Genomic DNA, 23,979 nt, shown 5'->3' with positions numbered 1-23,979 from the left:
TGTATATGAGGGATGTTCCAGAGGGACTCAGGAACCATAATTCTTTTGCAACACAAACCTTCAAATTCTGATTCAGAAATTTTGGTTGCTTCACTTCCCTCTCACTGGGATTTTTGCAGCCCAGCAAATTTGTAATTAAGCCCATGCTTTTAAGAGGCCAATGAATATTCAGACAGCTCTCTTTTACTTCCATTCTTAACTCAGAGCACAGTAGTGGAATCCTTACAAGAATGTTAGTATCTTCACAGAAATATTTTAAAATCACGTCCATGTAACTGTTCCTTTATCCTGAGAAATGTGCTATTGTAACCTCACGTCGATCCCTGTGAAAGTCAAGAAATGTCTGTATACTCTAGAGCCTGTAAAACTAGGTTAAATTGCTAATGTTGCATTCAAAGGGAAAGATAAATACAGTGTCCAATGTTTTAATATAAAATAAAAAGCATTCATCACGAATCTCAGCTCTACAGTTCTCTCACTTTCCCCTTATAGGTCAGTTTCCTCTTTTATATCCTTATATAGCACCATCTTCTCTCCCCTAGTACTTAGCACAGACTGTGATACATATTTACATGACTATTGGATTAATATCTGCCTCCTTACCTTGACTGAGAGCTCCAGGGGAGACCATGTAGGAGACACAGATTTATTTATTTTGCTTATTATCATTAACCTCAATATTTGACACAGGACCAGCCCTATCAGACAAGCAATATATATCTGTGAAATGAATAGACTGAGTGTATATGTTTTTATGCACTGTTCAGCCAAGCAAGTTATTGTATCCTAAGAATTCCAAAGAACTTTATACTAACAACACATCTTGCTTCTACACGTTGGCTATGCATATCAACTTTCCAGGCAAACCATTTTTTTTAATATGTAAATGACTTTTTTCACTATGGGTTGGCATTATATCAGAGTACTGAACATAAAAGGAATCTTAGAGGTAATGAAACTGAAGTAAATAAACGCTAAGTAATATGTCCACAATAGCACAATCTACTTAGCAGTAAAACTGGGATTCGAATGCATTTTCTATCCCTCACCTCCACCCTCCAAAGGTTCTACCCATTGCTTCTCAAGACACTGGCTCTTAACCAGAGCTTCTAGGTTACCAAGTCTCTGAAAGTAATCAATAGTTTGTAAATAAACATTTTGCCACACCTCAATGTTTAAAGGAAATCTGCAATAAAGAAATTGTTTGCAATATAAGTAATCACTACAAATTTTCAGATTTCTTATGCAGCTTATTTGTCAAGCCTAAGAGTTAATTATAGTTTCTCAAACCCATGACACCTCTTCTTCATTGTCATACACATACTTAGCCGGTATTATGTGCCAGGCACTGTTCTAAGGTTCTTTATTAAGGGACATTAGCCTAAGGCCTCCTTAGTTCTGTGGTCATGACCTAATTGCGTTCCTTTTCTCTTATCATTCAGTTGTGACTGGGAAAAAGCCATTTCTGAAAAGTTAGAATCCTGAAAGATTAAAAATCTAGCCCTACGATTACTTGACTCAAGGTCTTTGGTCTCCATTTTTTTCATTCGAAATAGGTTTTTGTTTGGTTAGTTGGTTTTTTTTCTTTTCCTTCTTTTTAAGTTGTAAGTTAGAGCTTGGGTTTTTTGTTTTGTTTTCTTTTGTCTTTTAACAACTAGTTTCATATTTTTGATGAGTCTGCTTACCAAGCATAGAAAATCCATTTGCTGGCTAAAGGATCCCAACAACAGAAATTTCTATCTGATGATGGAATCATATTTCTAGATGACCCCAGGGTGAGTCAATTTGCCAAATTATTTCATTTATATTTATATGCTGGAATGTTATTCCAAAGGCTCCAAATAGTCTCTGTTCTACGTATAAAACAATAAAATGAAAATAAGACACAGTATAATAATATGTATAATGAATACATAATATAATGCTCCTTTAAAAAGCAGACAACGATCCTGTCAGATGTTTTAAAATAACCCAAACCGGCATTATTTGTAGAAAAGAAAACTGTGATTGGAGTGTGGGGAGGGGCATATTAGGAAAAAGGGTAAGAAAAAGAAAAGAGAAACGGGGGAAATAAGATCACATTAGATTAGAAAAAAAGGCTTGAGTGATTGATACAGATGACAAAACAATGGAAGTAAAGGAGGTAAACCCACATGAAATGTCACTTTTTCATCAACGGATATTTACTTGGCTGTTGGAATGCTTCTTTAAAGAGGAAAGATGTTTTTGAAATAACGTAAAAGCAAAGTCATTCACGCACACACATGTAATTACATACGTGCATGTAAATGTTTACACAATTTTAGCCACACAACCTGTCTATTCCCAGATCCAAAGCTATTCTAGACCATCTAAAAGCACAGGCCATAAGCCTTTAAAAATAATCTCACTTCTCATTTCCTTTACCACTTGGTTGGGTTTTTCTGTTTATTAGCTGATGAGGAGGGAGATGGTGTGATGGAGAAGACAGTTCTCTATTTAAAAAATCATGTTTTCATATGCAAGAGACATAGGAAGCAGAAAGGAAAAATGGCTAGGACTTAGGAGTGGGGTGTAGTAGTTGTATACATAACAGGACAATGTGAATGCAGTGGGCTAGCACATATTTTGCAAAGTCACATTTTGTAAAGCTACCTAGAAGACTGCCGTCGTCTCTTTCTCCCCTCTTCCCTTCTTTCCCTACAGCAGTTCTGAGCTCCACTGCAATATTTAGATCCAATAACTCTTCTTCAAAAGCAGTATAACTACCGGGGATATCCGATGTCTTATATAGAAACACAATCGTATTAGTATTGAGGTGGCCATTTGGCTAGCTCAGCATAAATGGTTTGCTCGCTAATGTTTCAATAACAACAACTTGCTTCTAATCAGCACACCCCTGTGTAGACAGTGTAGTTACCACTAGCGTTCGTAATGAGGACCCAAAGCACAGGGGACTTTCCTCCTGAATTATCTAAGGAAGACTCACTTAGATTGTTCTGAGCTTGGGTTCCAAGTAGGTGGCAAACAAAGTGTGTTCTCTCGTGTGAGTGCATCTCTCTTGGCCCATGCTTCAATAAAATGTCAATATTTGCCCCCAAAGTACAATAGTTATTTATTAAAAACTCCCTTTGAAAATCTCACCGTAATCGGAAGGAAAAAGGAACAACAGATTTCTAAGGGCATGTTTTCTATACGTTGTTTAAATATATCCTGAGCTAAAGAAATAAATTTCGTTTAGGAATTCTAATTCTAGATAAATTTGAGGGTATATATAAAAGGACTGTATAACTAGATTCTAAAACTTTCAAAGAATAATAATCCCACAAGGAATTACTGGCAACTCTCTATTACCTAGAATATTTGATTAACCAGCCCACCAGTCTTCTCATCCATAGAGATATTATCAGTAATGTCTTTGGTACAAAGACTATTTCATTTGGGCTTTAGAACACTCTGTAAGGTTTGCTGTAAAAATATTACACATAGGTCTTAGGGAGTGAATTAAACATTTTTTGCAAACATGATCAAATTAGGGAGAGGACAGATTGAAATCGTTACCTCAAAGGTTAAGATACCAACAGGCAATCACATGACACATTACCATAAAAATCACTTTCCCTTCTGGACAATCATGGCTTTCTGATAATGATTACCTGCATGCAAGCTGTACACTGTCAGTAATAATTTGATTTGAGCATTGCTTCCCAAAGGTGTTCATATCTGCATGTACTGACTTGTTAAATTGTGTTGTGCTAATTGATGGTTCACATGACAAGATATGCATAGCTGATCATGCTTATTAAAATGCAGGCCATTCTCAATTATCCAGAACAAACGAGGTCCCTGGCACTTTTAATACACTCAACCTACAGATGATCCCCAGAACTCAGGAGGTTGAGTCTTCAGCCTCCTTCCAAAGATCTCTGAATAAGTAACTAATCTGAAGCTCAATGCAGCACCAAACATCAACGTGGAAATTCTAATGTTAATGGAAAAAAATGGAGCTATTTCCTATTTGGCATTATGTAGACAAAATACTCAAGAATTTGACTTCTGAAATACTTTCCATGCAGGTGTTTGGCATCGTGCAAACACGATTAAGTTTTGTCTTGTTTGGTCTGTCTGCAAGGTAAAGGCAGATGGGAAAAGCCAAGGGCCAAGAATTACCAAACTGGGAAATCAGCCTGAGTGTCATAAAGCCATGCATCTTCCCCTAAAATTAATAATCCTAGCAGATGCGACAGGCAGATTTTCTCAACTAAATTTGTTCACTGACATTTTAAAACTTGGATTAAAAGCCATTGTAAGCTAAACACAGAACAGGACAAATTCCCTTCTACGTTTCACAGATGAGACAATTTAGTAAAAATCCATGAATCACGGAATACAAAAACTGGAAGGGACTCAGAGGTCATTTAGTCCATCCTTTCCCAAATTGTGTTCTAGAGAAATTCAGATCCCTGGGAGACAGCAGCAGTGGAAGTGACAGGTCAAACAGGTTAAGGACATTTACGGTCACACAAAATTAAACAAGTTTATGTACATGCAGTTACATACCTTACGGCTCCTCAAAACATAAGATCTAGTATGCCACCGTTCCCAGATTTATTTCACCATGGCATTCTTCCCCACTGACTATCTATTAATATTTTACAGAACTAAGTTGGCAGAACAAAGCTTCGGATACCTCAATCTAGTCCAGCCCTTTGTTTTACAAGAAGGGGAAAGGCCTCATGGCAACTTTTCAGGGGGCTACGTGGGCGACAGTAATTTCAGGTGTGGCCCAGAGCTGCTGATTAGGTCAGGCTTCGAGGACTCTCTGGAGGGGGGCGGTCCTGGGAAGCAGCTCACAACAGACATGTCCCCTCCCTGCTCTCTCCGAAGTGTCCCTTCTAGCCTCGGGGCAGTGAACCGATTACTTCAGATTTATTTCCATAAAACCTTTCACTGCCACAATCTCTCTCCCAAGTGTCTTCAGAGTCTGCCAATGGATAATTTTCCAGCACTCAAAGATGAAGACAATTTTGAAATCAAGCCTCTACATTCAGTTCAGCAGTTCTGTTCTCACATGCTCTTTTTTGGGGGGAAGGGGAGGAGAGAGGGGGGAAGGAATCCTAAAACTTTCAATCTTTTCATAATTAAATTAAAGGGCTTACAATGTAGCTCCAAACTAGGGGATAATTAATTCAGTATGAATCCAAATTTCTTGATCACACAGGGAATCCAGTACATTAGATCTGTTGTATTTATGCCTCAATTTGTATAGCTAATAAGATTTTAGTGCATATTTTTATGCCTGTATATTTTTTAAAATAGCTTGAACAAAAAAATTTACAGAAGGATTCTCTCCTGCAAAATTCTCATTTGACACATTATTATACCCTGACTTGTTCTGTTAGTTACCTTATTTTCACGCTCAATTGTAAACAACTCCCAGGAGCTAAATATTTAATGACTGGCTGATACTAGGACACCTTCTCAAAAGACATAATGTGGAAAGATTATCTCCTTTCCCAATATGATAAGGTATCCATCCCTCCCTCCCTCCCTCCCTCCCTCTCTCTCTCTCTCTGTCTGTCTTGGATGCACACTAACATTAAAGGGAAGGAGTTCCATCAATCAGTCTTCATGCCTGTTTCACTGGTCTTTTTCTTTACACGGGTCTACACTTCCACATGAGAATTTAGAATGCAGAAAACAACTGCCCAAAATGGCTGAGGAGCTCTGTACCAAGAGAGTGTCGTCAGCCTGAGATGCAGAATTTATTCCGTCTTGAGTTTTATGGCTATCAAGTTAGCTTCCCCAAATGTGACATTTCCACCGACTGACATTTCCGGAACCAAAAAGCAACATCTATATGGAGCAGCATCCCAGGGACAAGGTGCACCAAAATGCGGTGCTCCCTCAGGGGAGCAGCAGTCCCTTCCCCAGACTATCCACGTGAGATGCAAACAGGGAATCTATGAATTTGGTCCAAAATGCTCCACTGTGCCTCACTTACTCACAGCCTCCAATGAAAATCAGTTTGGTCAGGAAGGAAAGGGCCAGCAAAGGGCAGGTTTAGAGGGCTTTCCAAATCAAGGCAATCCTAGGGATGTTCATATTTTATCTCAAACCCTCAGGTAATTAACTCCATAAGGCAATTTTTAGAGGCAACTCAGTTTGCGTCTTTAAAATGAGCGATGCTGTAACTGCGGAAAAGAGCCACATCTCATAGAACGCCACCTTCCCCAGGCTTTTAATGCTCACTTTTAATTAGATAATTTTATTTTTAAATCATATGTAGACTCTCGTATTGCATTTTCTGCAAGCAGTCACCTCTCTAGTCCTGATTGTAGGCAAGTCTTCGACATGGGTTAGAAAAGTTTATTAAAACAACATTATTTTTGTCGTGTGTTTATGTTAATTTCTCCAGTTCCTGTGGCCCACTTTTAAGTGCACGTCCCCAGGGGCACTTCTCACTTTCTCACATTTCTCTAGGACCAAGGAAATCTGACTTCACATGCAATAGAAATTACCCATAGACCGCGGCGGAGAAAACAAAAGGCGTAAGCCCTGGAGTATGATGTTTGGAGATACTTGATGGTTGCCTGGGTAGCGTTTAATTAGGCTTGGGTTGAGGTTGGGGTGGGGTGCTGGTACCTGGGTAACCTCTGTCACTGTGACTCAATCTGTGGTTGAACAATCAAAATGCAATGCTTGTTATGATGTCCATTTCTCACCCCTTGTCTTCTTTAGGAATTTGACTAAATCCACCCCCATGCCCTCCTCCTGTGTCTGTCTCTCTCATACACATGGTTTTTAAATTAAGGAAACACTCTTTGTTAGTGTCTTTTAAAGCTGTGAATGATGTATTTTCCCAACTAACTTATAAGCAGTGGGGATACCTAATTCTTCCATAGATCCCTTTACAAATTCCTTGCTTATTCCTAAACACTCAGAAATATTACTTGACTTTTTTAAAGGAAATCTACTAGCTTATGCTTTATTCCTCATCTTCCACCATCATTTCCAGCATGTCTTCATAGATGCTGAACAAAACATCCTACCAAAAAAAAAAAAAAAAAAAAAAAAAAGCAGGCAGTAAAAAGTAAAGGGACTGTACTTGCTGGTTGCTGTGTGGTGTGCTTTAAAAACAAACAAATAGGGCCTCCCTGGTGGCGCAAGTGGTTGAGAGTCCGCCTGCCGATGCAGGGGATACGGGTTCGTGCCCCGGTCTGGGAGGATCCCATATGCCGCGGAGCGGCTGGGCCCGTGAGCCATGGCCGCTGAGCCTGCGCGTCCGGAGCCTGCGCGTCCGGAGCCTGTGCTCCGCGACGGGGGAGGCCACAACAGTGAGAGGCCCGCATACCGCAAAAAAAAAAAAAAAAAAAAAAAAAAAAAAAAAAAAAAAAAAAAACAAATACACACCCACCCCAGCAACAAATCTAGCAAAAACCATGGGCTCTCTTTGGTGTCTGGAAATGAAGACAAAAGCACTGACATTCAGCGTAAGATGCTGTCCTTGGTGGGCGACGGTAGCAGCTGTTCTGGGATGCACCGAGTGAGATTTAATGGCGGGGTTACTGACAGTCCCCAAAATGGCTACTGGGCCCGGGCAGCCAATTTTCTGCTACCTTCCTGCCTATGCTTGCCTATGTTGAGTGGTTCCGCAGTGCCCATTAGGAACTGCTTGAGAGCCATTACAGCCGGCAGAGTAAAGCATCCTTCTGACTCTGAAAAAAAAAAGTGAGATGAATAGGTATTTCTAGGGTGGTCTGAATGAGCCGTCATTAACAACCCTGGGGAATGAAGGCACCTGCACAGGGCAATGAAACACCATTTTATTCCTCTGGCCACACTTGCACCAGAAAAAGAAAAAATATCACATGCGCTGTAAGGATCTATGGATGTAAAGGATCGCCAAATTTCAAAGCTGAACAAACTGCAAACCTCACAGGAATTAACGCCTGTATTGCATACACTACCAAATTCTGGATCTTCTCCTTGGAAAGTCTGGACCTCTCACTGTTTCAAAGGAATGCGGACGGGGCGGGGGGTCGGGGGGGCAAGCAGGCAGTTTGGGGCAGCGTGTGAATGGGAGCACTTGGGTGGAGCATGAAGCTGGAGGGGCCGGGAAGGCTGAGGGCAGGGGGCGAGTGGAGAAAGGCGACTGATTTGCATTAAAATGGGAGTCCCCTTCCCAGGCGGGCGGCATTGACCTCAATGGATGTTAAACAGGGGTCTGGTTACTTCAACAAAACTAAGGCTCTTTATTTGCCATTTTCTTCTAAGACCAGGATTCCTGCCATAACCTCATATGATGATGCAGTGGGAAAAGATGAGCCTGGTGGGCACGTGAGCAAGTGCCTGTACCTGTGCGTGTGCACGTGAGAGAGAGAACAGGAGGATAACGCATCTGCTTTCCCTCGGAAATCACAGGATCCCTGAGGGTCGAGTCAGCCTCTCGAATGCAAGTGAACGTGTATTTGTGTGCTTTATCTTTTAAAGGCTGGGAGCAGGGCTGAAAACACATTCATTACTGGCTGTTATAGAGGGGTTGATGTATTCTAGGCACATACAATTAGGCTATAATTCTGTACAACGACAGACTAAACGTACAAGTCTAGACAGAGAAAGAAGATGACTACAAACATTCTTAGACCTTTTCTAAGAGCATTTTAGTATTTTCTTATCATCCTACCAGCAAATGTTGTAAATCCTTGACTCTTCAACGTCAAAGGGATTCTCACGACTTAAATTCAAAGGGCTTGATTTTAATTCTCTGTCAAAAACCAATCTTGAGGCAAGATATTTTTAGCAGTCGCTCAACACAAATCTGTGGTTTATTTACCTCCCAGAGAAAAGGCATGGATTCTTAAACAGAACCACCCATATACACATTACAAAGTCAATCACACTCCATGAAGCTTTTTTGTGAATGCGATCTAGGAGTTATAAAACGAGTGACAAAATGTAAATATACCGAAGTCTTACTACTATTTATTCAGTTGACTAAGAAAATAAGCCAAAGAAATCTCAGTTTCTTAAAAACTGGAAAAGTCTATAGTCACTTGTTTGAAGAGAAAAGAAGAGAGAACCGAGGCGGGTAGGAGGGATCGGAAGACGTCACCTGTGGACAGATCATCACAGCGAGAGAGCAGGCTAGCAACCTCACCCACCTGAGCATCCTCAGAGAGGCAGCAACAGGACCGCTCTGCACATGGTCTCCAACCCTGCCCTACGGTCCTGCTATGGCAGCACCTTAACGCATCACCTCCATTTCGCTCTCACACCCAAAGGACCTTCCTAAACTCAGCCAAAGGATGTTGCTCTCTCCTGCACATAACCAGCAACTCTGTGCCTTCTGATAATGTCGATGGCAATTGCTTCTCTGAGAAACACCTTTCATACCAAATTTTTAATTACGACAAAAAGGAAGCCAGCCAATATCTAAAGCCACTATTTCCCCTAGATGATAATAATCACCAAATATACAAATCTGATAGATTTTCAACAAGGGCCACAATTTTACTACTAGCTTACGTTTATTGTTTTCCCATGTGATAAGCACTGTTTCAAGATCTTTAAACAAATTAATTCATTTGATCCTCATGAAAACTCTGTGAGGTAGCAGTGATCATCTCTGTTTTACAAACAACAAAACTGAGGCTTAGAATGGTTAGGTAACTTGTCAGAGATCCCACAGCAAATAACTTAGAGCTAGGATCCAGAATCTGCATCATGCTCTGTTGCTGGTGAGGATTGGGGTTAACAAAAATGTTGAATTATTTTTCTAGGCAGAAGTAGCAAAATGATGGAAAAAGGACTGAAATTAATGTTCATTCTGGTGTCCCTTGTCCTAGGAATGCTCTGTATTTGTTTGTTGTTTTGAAATGATGTTTGTCTAACACAGGCAATCATGGGACACTTTCTATAACCTTAGGAGATAGTCCTCTCTATTGTTAGGGGCAGACAGATCTAAAGTTAAGTTAGGGAAAGAAGCAAACAGGAATGGAGAGTGAAATAAATTCCATTCAGCATGGTAAACCTAACTCCACTCTCATGGTAAGATTTATCAAAATGATTCTCATCCAACACAATTAAGGTACAAAAAACATACTGTAATATATAAACAAAAATTTTATGACAGTATTTGAATTTGTACATATAAGGAAATATATGACTGTTCCTCTATTTTGAAAAGACTTAACTGTTGAATTTTGACGTGAGTGAAAAGACTGGGGGGTGTTCTTGAAAGAATACATAACCTTTTCTCTCAAGATAACTGGTCTCACTTGAACCCTGCTTAGATGTGGCCAGGAGTGGTGTTACACCAGGGCTAATCAGCAGAGACCTGCCCTGGGAACAGAGACATCTGCTGAAGGATATTGAGGAAGTCAATGCTGCAACAGGTTTGAGCAAGTAAGATGACCCTATATGACTGACTATACCAAGAATTAGAGTATGCCAGACTTGGACGGCACTTGGGGATCCCAGAACTCACATTCTGGGGAACTGGAGGACCCATCACCTCATTATTCATAGTAGATGACCTCCACCTCTGCAGAGGAAGCAACATATTCCAGCTTCCCGCTCAAAGGATATTTGTTCAAGATGACTAACCTATTCAATCAGACCTGCAATCCTGAAGAAATAGGCCAACTGAATCTCAAAAGCATATTTAAAAACTACTACAAGACGTAAACTAGTACAAGGGAACACATCTGACAAATCTGGTTGTGCTGCTCGCATGAGCTATTAGCTGCATTTGAGGCTATCACCAGTCTTTTATAAGGACTCTCCAGGGCTTCCCTGGTGGCGCAGTGGTTGAGAGTCTGCCTGCCGATGCAGGGGACACGGGTTCGTGCCCCGGTCCGGGAAGATCCCACATGCCGCAGAGCGGCTGGGCCCGTGAGCCATGGCTGCTGAGCCTGCGCGTCCGGAGCCTGTGCTCCGCAACGGGAGAGGCCACAGCAGTGAGAGGCCCACGTACAGAAAATAAATAAATAAATAAATAAATAAATAAATAAAATAAGGACTCTCCAATTCTTAAAAATAGCAACAGGGATATAGTAGCATGAATGCAAAACAGATATATGGGCAACCCCAGCTCCTCACCTACAGCTGGCCCTCCGTATCTGTGGGCCCCACATCTGTAGATCCAACCAACCAAGGGTTGAAAATACTTTAATTCCAGAAAGTTCCAAGAAGCAAAACTTGAATTTGCCACAGGCTGGCAACTATTTACATGGCTTTTAGGTATTAGACATCCTATTATAAGTAATCTAGAGATGATTTAAAGTGTTTGAGAGGATGTGCGTAGGTTATACGTAAACATCATGCCATGTCATATAAGGGACTTGAGCATTCATCGGATTTGGTATCCACAGGAGTCCTGGACCAAATTTCTACAGATTCTGAGTGCCACTACACTTGTGTCATCAGGGAGGACAATGAATATTTTATTAAAACTCTGCCAGCCTAAGCAAAACAAAACAAAAACTGTCTGGATTTGATGCAGGGTGCTAGAGTTTATGCTAGTCCATATATGACTGTTAAATGCCTGCTCTTCTCACAAGAATACAAGAGTAAGCAAAGCAGTGACTGTTTTTTTGTTCATCACATGTGTTCACCTTCCCCACCCCACAGGGTCTGGCACACTGTAGGTGCTATTTAGGTATTTTTTAATTGGCTGAAGGAACAGCTTTATTTTTTTTAGAGGATTCAACCTTCATCTTGTTCCTTGCCTCTAAGTTAGCTCAGACTCTTGAAACTCTAAATGCAGAGGTTCAGCTGACTCCATTTTAGGGGCCTGAGGTACCTGCATTAGCTTCTACAGACTATCAGTGAGTGGGGAAGACACACTAGATTTGGAGCCACTTAAAAAACAGATCTCAAATTTTCCCGTAAAACCCTTCAGTTTGTCCAGGAAAAGCTAAAGGCTTGTTTGGGTCCAATCCAGCAATCACCCTACAATCTCCCCTTACCCCAATTTGGCATCCTCATCCTCTAACGTAACATCTCTTCTCTCTAAAACACACTGACTTACCTGAACTGAATCTGACGTGTGATTTTTTTTTTTTTTTTTTTTTTTTTTTTGCGGTACGCGGGCCTCTCACTGTTGTGGCCTCTCCCGTTGCGGAGCACAGGCTCCAGACGCGCAGGCTCAGTGGCCATGGCTCACGGGCCCAGCTGCTCCACGGCATGTGGGATCTTCCCGGACCAGGGCACGAACCCGTGTCCCCTGCATCGGCAGGCGGACTCTCAACCACTGCGCCACCAGGGAGGCCCTGACGTGTGCTTTTATCCTCTGTTGTAGTCTTGGTTAGAAACCTTCACCCCACTCTGAAGGCTTCCCACACAGGGCCTCACCCCCATGGCTGCATTCTGGATGCTCGGTTCTCAGAGCGGAGGCCCAGCCCTGCACAGCTGCACTCTTAGGCTGGAGAAGGAAGCTCATAACCTCTTCCTGGAGCTGGCAAGAATGGGAGGGTGCTGTGTGTCCAGGCGCCAATCTCTAGACACAGAGCCTAGCACAGCACTGCTACAACTAGGTCGGTGACCAATCTTTACTGTGGGTAACAGCAGGAAAAGAAGGGAGAAGGGGCTACATGAGCCCATGGTAGTGGTTTGTGGGGGGACCTGACCTTCCTTAGTCCACAAGAGTAATACTAGGTCCCTGGTTCAAAAATGGTTAATTCTTTAGCAATCCTTGCAGCCTTTCATTTCACAATATACTGTCGTTCTATAAAGTCAAATACAAGTATGAATGAACACAATGCAAATCACAGGATTCATTTACCAAAAAAAAAACAAAACAGTCATAGTAAGAAAGCCAGAACAACCTACAGAGAAAGGGTAAAAGCTTGAATTTTACATTTTGAAACATACTTGTTGGAAAAGGGTACTTCCCTTATTTTTCTTTTCATGAGATGAATTTAAAAGTCACAGAAATGTGCAAGACATAAAAATACAACATAACAACGAGAGAAACAACCATATACCGTACCTTTACTTCAGCAAATCATGCGCTGTCTGATAGTCTCTGGATCATTCTTTTTGTCTCGATGCAAAGTTACAGAGCTAAGTTTCACATGGCTTTACAGCAAGTTTAACTTTTAATGAACCAGCTCTTGCTAAGTTTTTCTTAACACATTTACTCAACTCCATGCTTGAAAGCTACAATTCATTTGATAACTGAAAAGTAAGGGATTTTATTCTAATAGTAAACTCAAAGAGAAGAACTATCCCAGTCTCATGGGCATACTGCTGCAGCCAAGTGTGATGCATGAAGGCACTGACATTCTGTAAGTGATTTCCAATCTCAGTATGTACAAGGCTATGTACAAGTATGTACAATGATGTAATCAGTCAAAAAGGCTGAACCTCCTTGGTTTTTTTATCAACGCCAACAAAATTTGCAATCATACAACAAAATCATGTAAACGGAAAAGGGTGTTCTCTCTTTTACATAAAATTTAGGTGACATTTAAGAAATAAAATGCAAAACAGTATGTGATAGATCAACGGCAGAGCTTTCAGAAACACACCCCAGGTTTAGAGTCTTTATGGGCAAGTAACTCTGTTCATAATCCTCAAATGTGACTAAGTGGGAGAAGTATGGGTCACAGCTCACATGAGGAAGACAAGGTGGGTGAGTCTGCCTACATCCCCAGGCCTACATCCCCAGTGAAATGGCTAGTTAGCGGCAGCATCTTCATAAATGACAAATGTTTGTGTCCTTACCTTTAATTATTCTGTAGTATTCTTTTTCATCTCTGAAAGAAAGGCTATTTTGACAGTAGTTTGGAAGTTCAGACTCTTTTACCCACACTAAGAAAAGTAGGTGATAATGCAATGACGAAAATGATCATATATATTTCATTCAGATAGAAAATGCAGAGAAGCAGATATTTCATTTTCTTGAGAGGGAAGGGAAGTTATGAAATTCTGGGAGCATCCAATTTGTATTCATAACTTCATGTGAGTAAAATTAACATTTAAATAGTTTACAAACCCTTAAGCTCAGAGTACAGTGAGATAAATATGAAAAAAATTTTTTTAATTTACCCTAGAACTTAAAAACTTTTAAGACTCCACAAAATGGAAATCCACACAGTGACAACTTAAGAGTTAGTTGACTTTCCTAAAATATGGCTTCTTGCTAACCTAGTTGATAATAACAAACACAAAGAATCCTTTAGCAATAAGAGGAAATCTTTTCCATGTCCCAGGCAAAGCTTTCCAGCCAATGGCCTGTTTCTCGTCCTTTCAAATTCTAGGTTGACTAATACTGAACTAAGCCTCACCTGGAACTTCAGGAGAGAATCTTGCAGAGTGCCGGGATACAAAAAGTTTCAGTTCTTGATCCAGGTTGCATTCGATCAGGTTTGTGTCCCATGATCGGATTCCTAAGGAAGGAAAGGAAGACAGATGACAAATCTCCAGTTACTCATTTCGAAGTGGTTTGGAAAACATCACGGTAGCATTTCTCAAGCTCTAAGGAAGGATGTGGAAACTCCTTTCCTGAAGAGCGTGGTGACCAGCAGTGGATGCCCACAAAATGGGAGGGCCGGGGAAGTCTCTCCACCAGGCCACAGGGGAAGCATAACTAGCAGTGTGGACTGAACTCCTGCCCCTCATAAAATGTAAATGCAGCTCTTCTGGAAGAGTAAAGGAAAACAGTTATTAGGAAAATGACAGGCTTTACTCCAGGGTGGGAGTAGAAAGGACAGGAAGATGGTGAACCTGTAGCAGTTAGGGGGCTACCAGACAATTGCTAGCTTTCCCATGGTCCACTTGTACGTGGCTAGAAAATGTAGAATGAGGGTGGGGAAGCAGAGATATGGAGGCTGGCATTCAAGTCCAGGGCTCTGTTTTTAAAGGTTTTTGCAGTGTGCATATGCATTTTGTGTATCTGGTTACTTTTCTTTACCCCTCCCAGTTTTGGCCTTGATTTCTCAACCCCTAGATATCAATCAAAATTTGTGTGATCTTTGCTAAGAAAGCTGGATCTCAATCTTAAAAGACGTGGCCTCTCTGTCCTCCCAGGCATTTACCTGACTAGCTTGGCAGACAGCTCTTTCATTCACAATTGTTAGTTGTCCTGAATTTTCTTATCCAGAGGCAAAGAAATGTGGCAACTTTTTATACTGTATAAAACTTCTACAGAGTTGAGGGCCATGAACTGTCTATTCCCACAAAAGTTCAGGCTTCCGTTCACAAGACTGGACGCTGGGGTGAGGGGAATACAAGGGTAAGGAGTGCTGACGCCCTACCTCCCTCATCTCTTCCTGCTTCCTCTCTCCTGACCTTCCAAGAGAGATGGCTAAAGGGTACAGCAGAGGTGGGAGTCCTGGGGAGCAGGCCAGGCAAAATTGGGGAACCACAGAACTGGGAGTGTGTGTTTGTTTTTCATGTATTTTTATATCTTCCCAAATAGACGGCTCATGGTAGAGCCATTATGTAGGTAGTATCCTTGATTGTACCCCGGCATGGAGCATCCTCAATTGCCGGAAACAAACCTCTGGAACAACTATCATTATTTCCTATCTACTAAAACTTGAACGTCTAGGGGTACCACACAGGTGAACTATCTCTAAATAAACACTTGGTCATTTAATCATTTTTGCTGGTCATTAGTCATGCATACAGACTTGGAAGTATAAATGGCAGTGTGTTATTTAAACACACCTCTTAAATCCTTAAGGCATACGTGCATTTACCCCCATTTAAATCTTGTTCAGTTTTCCTGTCTTGCAAAGAATGAAGGTAGATACACATACATATACACACACACACACACACACACACACACACACACACACTACAAAGATTCTGGAAACTGAGTTGACTACACATCTAAAATATCTTCAGATGATACACCAAACACCTTTATGAATATGAGAAATATTTTCAAATAGTAGTACATCTACTACATAGAGGCAGAAATTTCTCACACAATCTTTGGGAAGAATTCAGGCGTGCAAGAGTTAACATTCCTAAAGAGGCTAAATTACAAGGGAGAATTTTATGGGTCTCCCTGGAAACATTAACAGCCTCAGTTGCATTTGTGCTAATGGAGTATTTAAATTTTAACAAGAAAGGCATGTTGTGATTTTGCGGATCTTTTTCGTGCAGAAATGATAAATGGGGTTTTTTTGTTTGTTTGTTTCACAGAAAGCTTGACAGGCCAAGAGGCTTGAATTCATTAGAATATTTTACTTCCACGTATATATACTATGTATTTGGCTAGCATGGAAAATCATCGAGCTCCTGTCTGAGCTGCTTAATTGGGAATTGTTGACTGGATTATCTGTGCTCCAGGTCTGAGCTCCACTTTGTCTTCAGGCTTGTCAAGTAGGGTCAATAAAGTTAATAATGAACATATGTATTAAAATTAAATTCGTATAATTTTTCTGCCTTTGTTCTAAGAAATGTCTAAATTGCTACATTATTTGAATGGCTTCATCTAGAGTTATACATAGACTTGTTCTTAGATTGTTGTTTGCCATTTTTCCCTTGGCTTCAATTAACTTCAATGTCATCACACATGCAGTTAAACATTTGCTTTTTATTTCATAAACTCCTGGTTCTATGATTTGTAATTTAGCAATGGAGAAAGTATGAAACAGTAGAAAAACCATTTAGTAATTTTTAAGTTACATTAGCAAACAGCTGATAATGTAACTTATACTCCCAGTGAAATTAAAAATTCAGGATTCTCTTTTCAAGGGAGCAATTTCCAGCCAAATTACATCTTAACGATGCATCATCACTACTACCACTTATAAAGGTTACAATGGATTTACTAGTAATTTTAGTTGGAAAGGAAAATTTTGGAACCAAGCCACTTTCTATACCAATTTTAGAAAGAAAATACTGTGTAATTACCTTGTACCTTCTACTGGATAATGTTAGTAAAGGGAAATACTACTTCTCAATGAAGATTCATATTGCATTTAGTCAGTTTATATATCGCTCCTTTGTGCCTAAGAGGAAGCCAGCAGTGGCCCCTCTAAAGCTCACAGGACAAAAAAATGTCTTCTTTGGCTCTTCTCACATAGTCCCCTCCCTGAGTTCATGGCTGGAGGGGATAGTGGGGTGCTGGTAAAGAAGGTCTGAAGAGGCTTTCAGAAGCAGGTCATCCTGGTTTCCAGTGGGCAGTAGAAAAGCCATGGAGTTTCCTGGCCCTTTTTCTGACTATCGCCCCGTCCACGCCAGGTCAAGCTCTTCCCTGGGCCTTTGCTTCTCCAGCAAACTCTATCATGACTGTGCCCTTACAGGCTTACCCAGGTGGGGACAAAACAACCCCACCAGTTGGAGGAGATCAACCTCCACTTCTTAAACTGGGCCCAGAGAACATCTGTCACCCATGGGCAGCTGGCCTATGGCTAGGCATCCTGAGAACACCCCTACCTAACCTGGCACTGTCTTCCTGCCCTGGAAGCGAGTACCATCACTGTCCGTGTATAGCCTGATGACCAGGCGGGAACAAAGGATCATGGATTTCCATCTCAGTTCTCTGATTCCAGGGGTGGCAGTGCACAAAGGGGAGGCTAAAGTGCACATGAAGTTGACAGATGAAAAAAGGAGAAAAGAAAAAGGGCTGTGTGTGTGTGTGTGTGTGTGTGTGTGTGTGTATTGTTGGGGGGTGGGTATCACAGGACAAGTCAGGGTGAACGATAAGGAAGAACCAGGTCGCCTTATTTTACATAGGTTAGATCTTGCCAAGTTCACTGATCATGCAAGCATTTTGCAGGATTATTTAATAAAACCAACAATTTTTAAAAAACACCTCTCATTTAAAGGCGAAAATCTATATCCTGAAATAAACAATAGATTGAAGAAAGCAGAAAGAAATGACCACGCATTGTGTGCTGAAATGGTACACGGATTCTATCTGACTGCTATTTAAACAAGCTGGTTTTCTTCCATGAGCTTTAGTTGCTCCCTCTCAGAAACAGACTTTGAATATTTTTTGCCCAAGTTCCTAAATTATTACTAAACTATAACCATAAGATTCTATTTTCAAAACTATGCTAAAACGTGATCTGAAGTCAGATTTGAATCATAAAGAAACAATTAAAACAAAGGAAATGCTAAATTCCATAAGGTTTTCTTTCCTAGAGAAAAGTTTTCCTATTTTTTCCCTTGACCTAACCTTCAATTTGCTTTTTTCCTTTTGTTTTAAGCCAACAATTTGACGTTCATAATTTATATGTTATGCGTAATGCAGACAGTATCTTACAGAGTTCATCATTTCAAAGCATTGATGATAAATAATTTAGGTCTTGGCTAGCATTTCACATTAGAAGCAAGCAAAAGAAGTGATGTATAATAATTTATTTATTGGCCTAAAAGTTAGAACTTATTTAAAAAGTAAGCCTTTAGAGAAGATTAATAATGACTCATCAATTTAATGACCTTAAGTTTAGTGTCTGGCTTATATTTCAGCATGGATCAAAGAACCCTTAGTAGGTAATACCAATTAAGCAGTGCAAGCAGAAAGGCATCTATCTGCCCTTTGACTTTGAAACGTATGAAGATGAATATAATAAATTTAACAGTCGCCAACATGTCTTTTAATTCCCACCATGTTGTTGTTGTTTTCCTGTTGAAACAAAATGGAAATGAAACCCCAAATCTTTCCTGGGTTCTTAATTCTCTTAACCATCTTAGACTAAAAACATTCAATAAATGACATCAGAAACACTATAGTTAGCGAAACTTACATCTAAAAATCCAGGACATTAGATGTTACACACATCTATCTTATTATGAACAAATCCTGCTGATTCCCAATGTTAACTAGAGGAAAGTTACACTCTTGAACAGTAATTGAAAACATCAAACGGACACTTAGTATTCTTTATATGTTCTAGTTTCTTTTAAAAAAATAAAATAAAGCAAAGAAAACTTTTCACAAGGCTCTAGAATTAGTTTTGCAAGGCATGGATATATGTAGTCCATGTCCTAAAATAAACAGGAGGAGTGGAGGCTCTGCTAAAAATAGGCATGACTGTTAAGTCCTTCTTGGGGACTAATTAGGAAGGGGGCAACAGAGGTGCCAAAGAGCAGTTGGTGGAGCAACAATGGTTTGGCATTGAGTCCTGCATAACTAACTAACTAAAGCTAGACCAGTCTGAGGAAAGTCTATTGTTTCAAATTTGAGAAGAAATGACCAGACCCTACATTATGCATTTTGAATACAGCTGAAGAAATGAATGATGGTCTCTCTTCCTTGTGTAACCAAGCAGGACCCTATGGGGCCTTCCTGGGACAGACCCTTCCCCTATATCCTCTGCTTTAGCTCCTCTCTGAAGTACCTAGATATTAGTATCTGATGCATTACTTCCTGACTTGTTTTTCAGATGCTAAAACCACCAAATGGAAGAAATTAACTACTTGATGACCATGAGCACATAGTGCCCATTACCGCCTTGTTACCTAATCATTAATCAACCAGAGAATTGTGCACGAGCTAATCACAAACCCTGGGACGCCCTCCCTCACCTTGCCTTTAAAAATGCTTCGCTGTGGGCTTCCCTGGTGGTGCAGTGGTTGAGAGTCCGCCTGCCGATGCAAGGGATACGGGTTTGTGCCCCGGTCTGGGAAGATCCCGCATGCCGCGGAGCGGCTGGGCCCGTGAGCCATGGCCGCTGAGCCTGCGCGTCCGGAGCCTGTGCTCCGCAATGGGAGAGGCCGCAACAGTGAGAAGCTCGCATACCACAAAACAAACAAACAAACAAACAAAACGCTTCGCTGAAACCCTTCGGGGAGTTCAGGGTTTTGAGCACAAACTACCCATTCTCCTTGTATTGGCACCTTACAATAAAGCTGCACTTTCCTTCACCACAACCTGGTGTCAGTAGATTGGCTTTACTGTGCAAGGGTGAGCAGACCCGAGTTTGGTTCAGTAACACCGGGTTTCATGAAGAATTTACTAAGCATCCATGCTGGGGTGTTTCAGGCCTGTTGATTTACTGCATTACCACCATCTTCCTACAGATCTATTTGCTGGACTTCCCAAAGAGCCCTAAGTCATCAAATGGCAAATCCAAGTCACCAGGGTCTCCAAACCCACAGAGCCTTTGTTAAGACAAGAGGGGAAATGGGAAGCAAGAGGAACAGATGATGAACGGCTTTCCCAGTCTGCAGCGCACTATCAGAGCCGAACCCCCTGGAGCATCTCTATCTTGCTTCACACAACGGGGTCCATGGGCACCAGCAACTACAGCCGTGGTATCAGAGTGACCTCTGGAGGAGGTCCAGCTGGGACCTGAAAGCTGAGGCGGCAGCGAATCCAGCACAGGGAAACAGCCAGCCTGCCCTGTTGCTAAGTCATCTTAGACTGTCGGAAAAGCTACGGTAGCAGTATTTTCACTTAGCACTGGAAGGCCCTGCAGCTTGATCTGCATCTGAGACCCCTGGACCCAAGAGAGTGATCTCCAGAGGAAAAGCAGCATCTGTTACTGTGCGTTAGGAAATGGCTCTGCTCACTCACTTGGTCGATTCTTAATGGGATCAATACTGCCATTTCAGAGGTACCTGCAAAAACCTGACTGAATCAGGGAATTAAAAATCAGGAAGACGGGCTTCCCTGGTGGCGCAGTGGTTGAGAATCCGCCTGCCGATGCAGGGGACACGGGTTCATGCCCCGGTCCGGGAAGATCCCACATGCCGCCGAGCGGCTGGGCCCGTGAGCCATGGCCGCTGAGCCTGCGCATCCGGAGCCTGTGCTCCGCAACGGGGGAGGCCACAACAGTGAGAGGCCCACATACCGCAAAAAAAAAAAAAAAATCAAGAAGGCATGCTGACTGAAAAGGAAACCTGAGGGGGCTTCTGGGATTCCAGTAATGTCTGCTTCTTGATCAGGATCATACAGGTATGTCGTTTTGTGAAAATGCACCAAGCTCCTCATTTATGATTTGTGCCTTTTCCTCTCTATAAAATATATCAATAAAAAAAAATTTTTTTAAGACAGGAAGACAAATCTGAATATTATCACTAAGTGCTAGCAGTGTAAAACACAGTAGAGAGCACTTCACAGCGATACTTGAATGCCTCTAGTTTATCCTCAAACAGAAGCAGCTTGAATAAACCACCTGAGAAACGGGGCACTAAAAGGATATCAGCAGAGTAACAAAGCAGGAATATAATTACATGGAAGGTGATTGCTGAACCACCTCCCTGCATGGGGCGCTGCCCACAAGTGGATGACTATTGCCTTTGTATAAAGGCAAGCTCTGAAAATTGCTGTTTGATCTCCCTGATGTTAGCTTGTCCTGCACTAACATCATGACAGGGCCAGAAAACCAGTGATGCTGCAGTGTTGGCACCTCTGTCACTTATGAGTGGTGTCACCTTGAGCTGGTCCCTTTATCCTTTCTGCCTCTCTGGGCCCCCCCCCCATCTCCAAAATGGGGATGGTGGTCCCTCTCCTCGCACTGCATCGGGTGGTTATGAACCTTTTATAGATAGAAAAACACTTCCTGATGTATTATTGCTTCCCAGCAAAGGTGCTGACAAATAATATTTTTTTAAAAATACAAAGTCATTGATTCATACAGTAGCCACACCCAAAATCAGTACGTGTGAAATCTTCCAAGGAGAAAATGTGCAAATAAACTAAATTAGTACAGATCAGATTAAAGGGCTGTAGTTTGAAAATGAAGCGTTATTGAGATGCTCAAATGAGGCATTTCACTATTGACATATCCTATTCTTAAATATTGTTTCCCGAAGAAAATAACAAGACTGCTTGTTGCTCACTTTCTTTTCTTTTTTCTTTCTTTCTTTCTTTTTTTTTTTTTTTAATCTGAAAGGGAACATCAATGCTTTTAAAGTTAAACAAAAGAACCAGGTCTGCAACTCCAGCCCCCACCCTGCAGCCTTTTGTTCTGGGGACAGGCGACCGTTTCCAAATGCAGAGGCAGACGACTAGCGTTTATTTTTTTTCATCTAAAACAAGGTTTTTCTCTCTTCTTAAATTTATGGTTGGGGGGCGGGCGCGGGGAACGAGGGCTGCGTGAACGCCCTTTGTCCGCCTCGGGCTGCCGTAGAGACCGCAGTGCGGACTGCACCACGCCCACCAGCCGGTGTCTCCGGGCAGAACCGCTTCAGCACCACCCCGAGAGAATAGAGCGCGGGCTGGGCCTGGGGAGGGAGTAGCGACCTCTGTCAGGGCGAGGGGAGGTCTGGGACGCCGGGGGTAAAGGGAAAGGCAGAGGACAGACTGCCTACCCGGGGACTTCGAGCGCAACAAAGCCGGGCTGGAGAGAGGTGGGGGCGCGTAGCACCCCCAAGCCCTGGCGGAGCGCACTCCCGGCCAGCCGCGCCCACTGGGGGCGCCGCAGTGCGGGGGGCAGGTGCGGCGGGCGGGGGCACTGCGGCAGCCCGGGTGGGGCTGCGGGGCGGGTCGGTCCGCGCGCCCGAGGCTGCGCCCGCCGGACCCTCACGGCCCCGCCCAGGGTTCCCGGCAAACCGCTATTCGGCCTCTGCAGGGCGCGCCCGTAGTGCGCGCACCGGGCGAGGCGCCGGCCCTACCCGCGGGCCTCCCGCCGTCCCCCTCCCTAAGCCGTCACTCCCGAGGCCGAGACTTTTAAAAGAAGAAGCCCCACCCCACAACTTGGGGGTCCCATTGTCCTTGCTAAAAGCTGCAACCAAGGCCCCAGGGGCGGTAGCGAGGCAGGCGCCGTCTGGGAAGGAGGCGCAGGCGGTTCTCCATCTCCGCATCCCGGGGGGTGGGGGGGAGCGGGCGTGGCCCTAGGACTAGCCTAGTCATTCCAAGAAAAGATGGGGAGGTTTTAAGCCAGCAAAGGCACTTCTCGGGGGCTGAGGTGTTTGTGGTGGGAATGATTCCCACGCGAGCCCTGGCACATGGTACTTCAGCCTGGGGTCTGCCGGCGAGGGGCAATCCCAGCATTTTGCGGGGATGAGAGGGGGGCTGAAAGGAGTGGTCGCATCAGCGCCCCCCCCACCTTTGGTTTCCTGCGGTTGCGGCTTTATTGTGGCCTCTGCCCCTTTGACACCTGCATCTCATTTAGCGGGAGAGGCGGTAGCCAGCTGGGATCTGCCGACCCAGCCTGTTAACGGATCCGTCAAGATTAGGAGAGGCTCTCCCACTGCGTCTCAAATCTGATAATTCGAATTATTTTCCGAAATGAGCTCAGAAAAAAAGAGTCTGGACCGAGTGCGGGAAGTAGCGGGGAAAGACATGGGCGCGGGGCGTGCCGGAGGAGAAAGGTGGCCGTCGCGCCCTGGGTGGGGTCGCGTTTGCGCGTCTCCCCAAACGCGTCCCCTCGGGGCGCAGGGCCTCTTACCGAGTTCGATGTTGCCGATGGCGCGTCGCAGGTGCTCCTCGGTCACAATCTCGCCGACGACCACCAGCAGGTAGAACTTGCTGTCGAGGAAGCGATGCGACAGGCTGGGCGAGGTGGTCGCCGCCGGGCTGGCGATGCTGCCGGACGGCTCAGGCTCGGTGGCTTCCACCACCACGGTCGCCATCCTGCCGGCTTGCTATGCCTCGGCGAAGTGCCGCGCTCCGGCCGCTCCTCTCCTCTGCGGCAGGAGAAAGGATTATCTCCGAAGGTGCAGTCTCCGCTCCGCCCCCTGCGTCTCCCCTCCTCCTGGCGCTGCGCGCCGCCTCCCCCTCCGCCCTCTCCTAGAGCGCGCGGCGGAGAGGAGTGGGGAGTGAGAGAGGGCGGGGAGGCGGTGCCTCTTTTATATGGAGACTAGGCAGGGAAGCGGGGAGGAGGAGGAAGAGGAGGAGGAAAGGACCACCCGGCACATCCTCACGGGGTGGCTGCCTCCGCTCTTCCAGCCGTTGGCCCAGAGCTGATGTCATCTGCAGCAAATCATCTCGCCCGCGGCCCGGAAGCTGGAGGGACGAGATGTGCGGACAATGGTCAGGGCAGGGCCGCGAGTCAAGGGGCAGGAGGACTCTAAGGGGGGAAAACACTCCCAACCGACACCCCACGCCACACCCACCGCCCGCTGCAAACCCTCACCCCG

At 43.5% G+C, this 23,979-nt stretch overlaps 1 protein-coding gene across 4 annotated transcripts in view; it reads right to left on the bottom strand.

The window, feature by feature from the left end:
- Positions 1-23,754, bottom strand: part of MAP1B (microtubule associated protein 1B) — a 96,813-nt gene extending 73,059 nt beyond the window's left edge. For 2 of the 4 annotated variants that reach the window (XM_060093016.1, XM_060093017.1), the window contains exons 1-2: positions 23,289-23,754; positions 14,274-14,375 (exon numbers count right to left, since the gene is read on the bottom strand). In XM_060093016.1, the coding sequence (XP_059948999.1) occupies positions 14,274-14,375; positions 23,289-23,472 (286 nt within the window). In that variant the 5' untranslated portion in view covers positions 23,473-23,754. The remainder of the gene's footprint in view (positions 1-14,273; positions 14,376-23,288) is intronic. The other 2 variants (XM_060093015.1, XM_060093018.1) reach the window with 2 other exon arrangements.
- Between the last annotated feature and the right edge of the window lie 225 nt (positions 23,755-23,979).

Source organism: Mesoplodon densirostris, chromosome 3 (assembly GCF_025265405.1).
Source record: "Mesoplodon densirostris isolate mMesDen1 chromosome 3, mMesDen1 primary haplotype, whole genome shotgun sequence".
NCBI classification, from domain to species: domain Eukaryota; kingdom Metazoa; phylum Chordata; class Mammalia; order Artiodactyla; family Ziphiidae; genus Mesoplodon; species Mesoplodon densirostris.
Note: the sequence above shows the minus strand (reverse complement) of the source record. Positions and strands in the feature narration are given on the sequence as shown.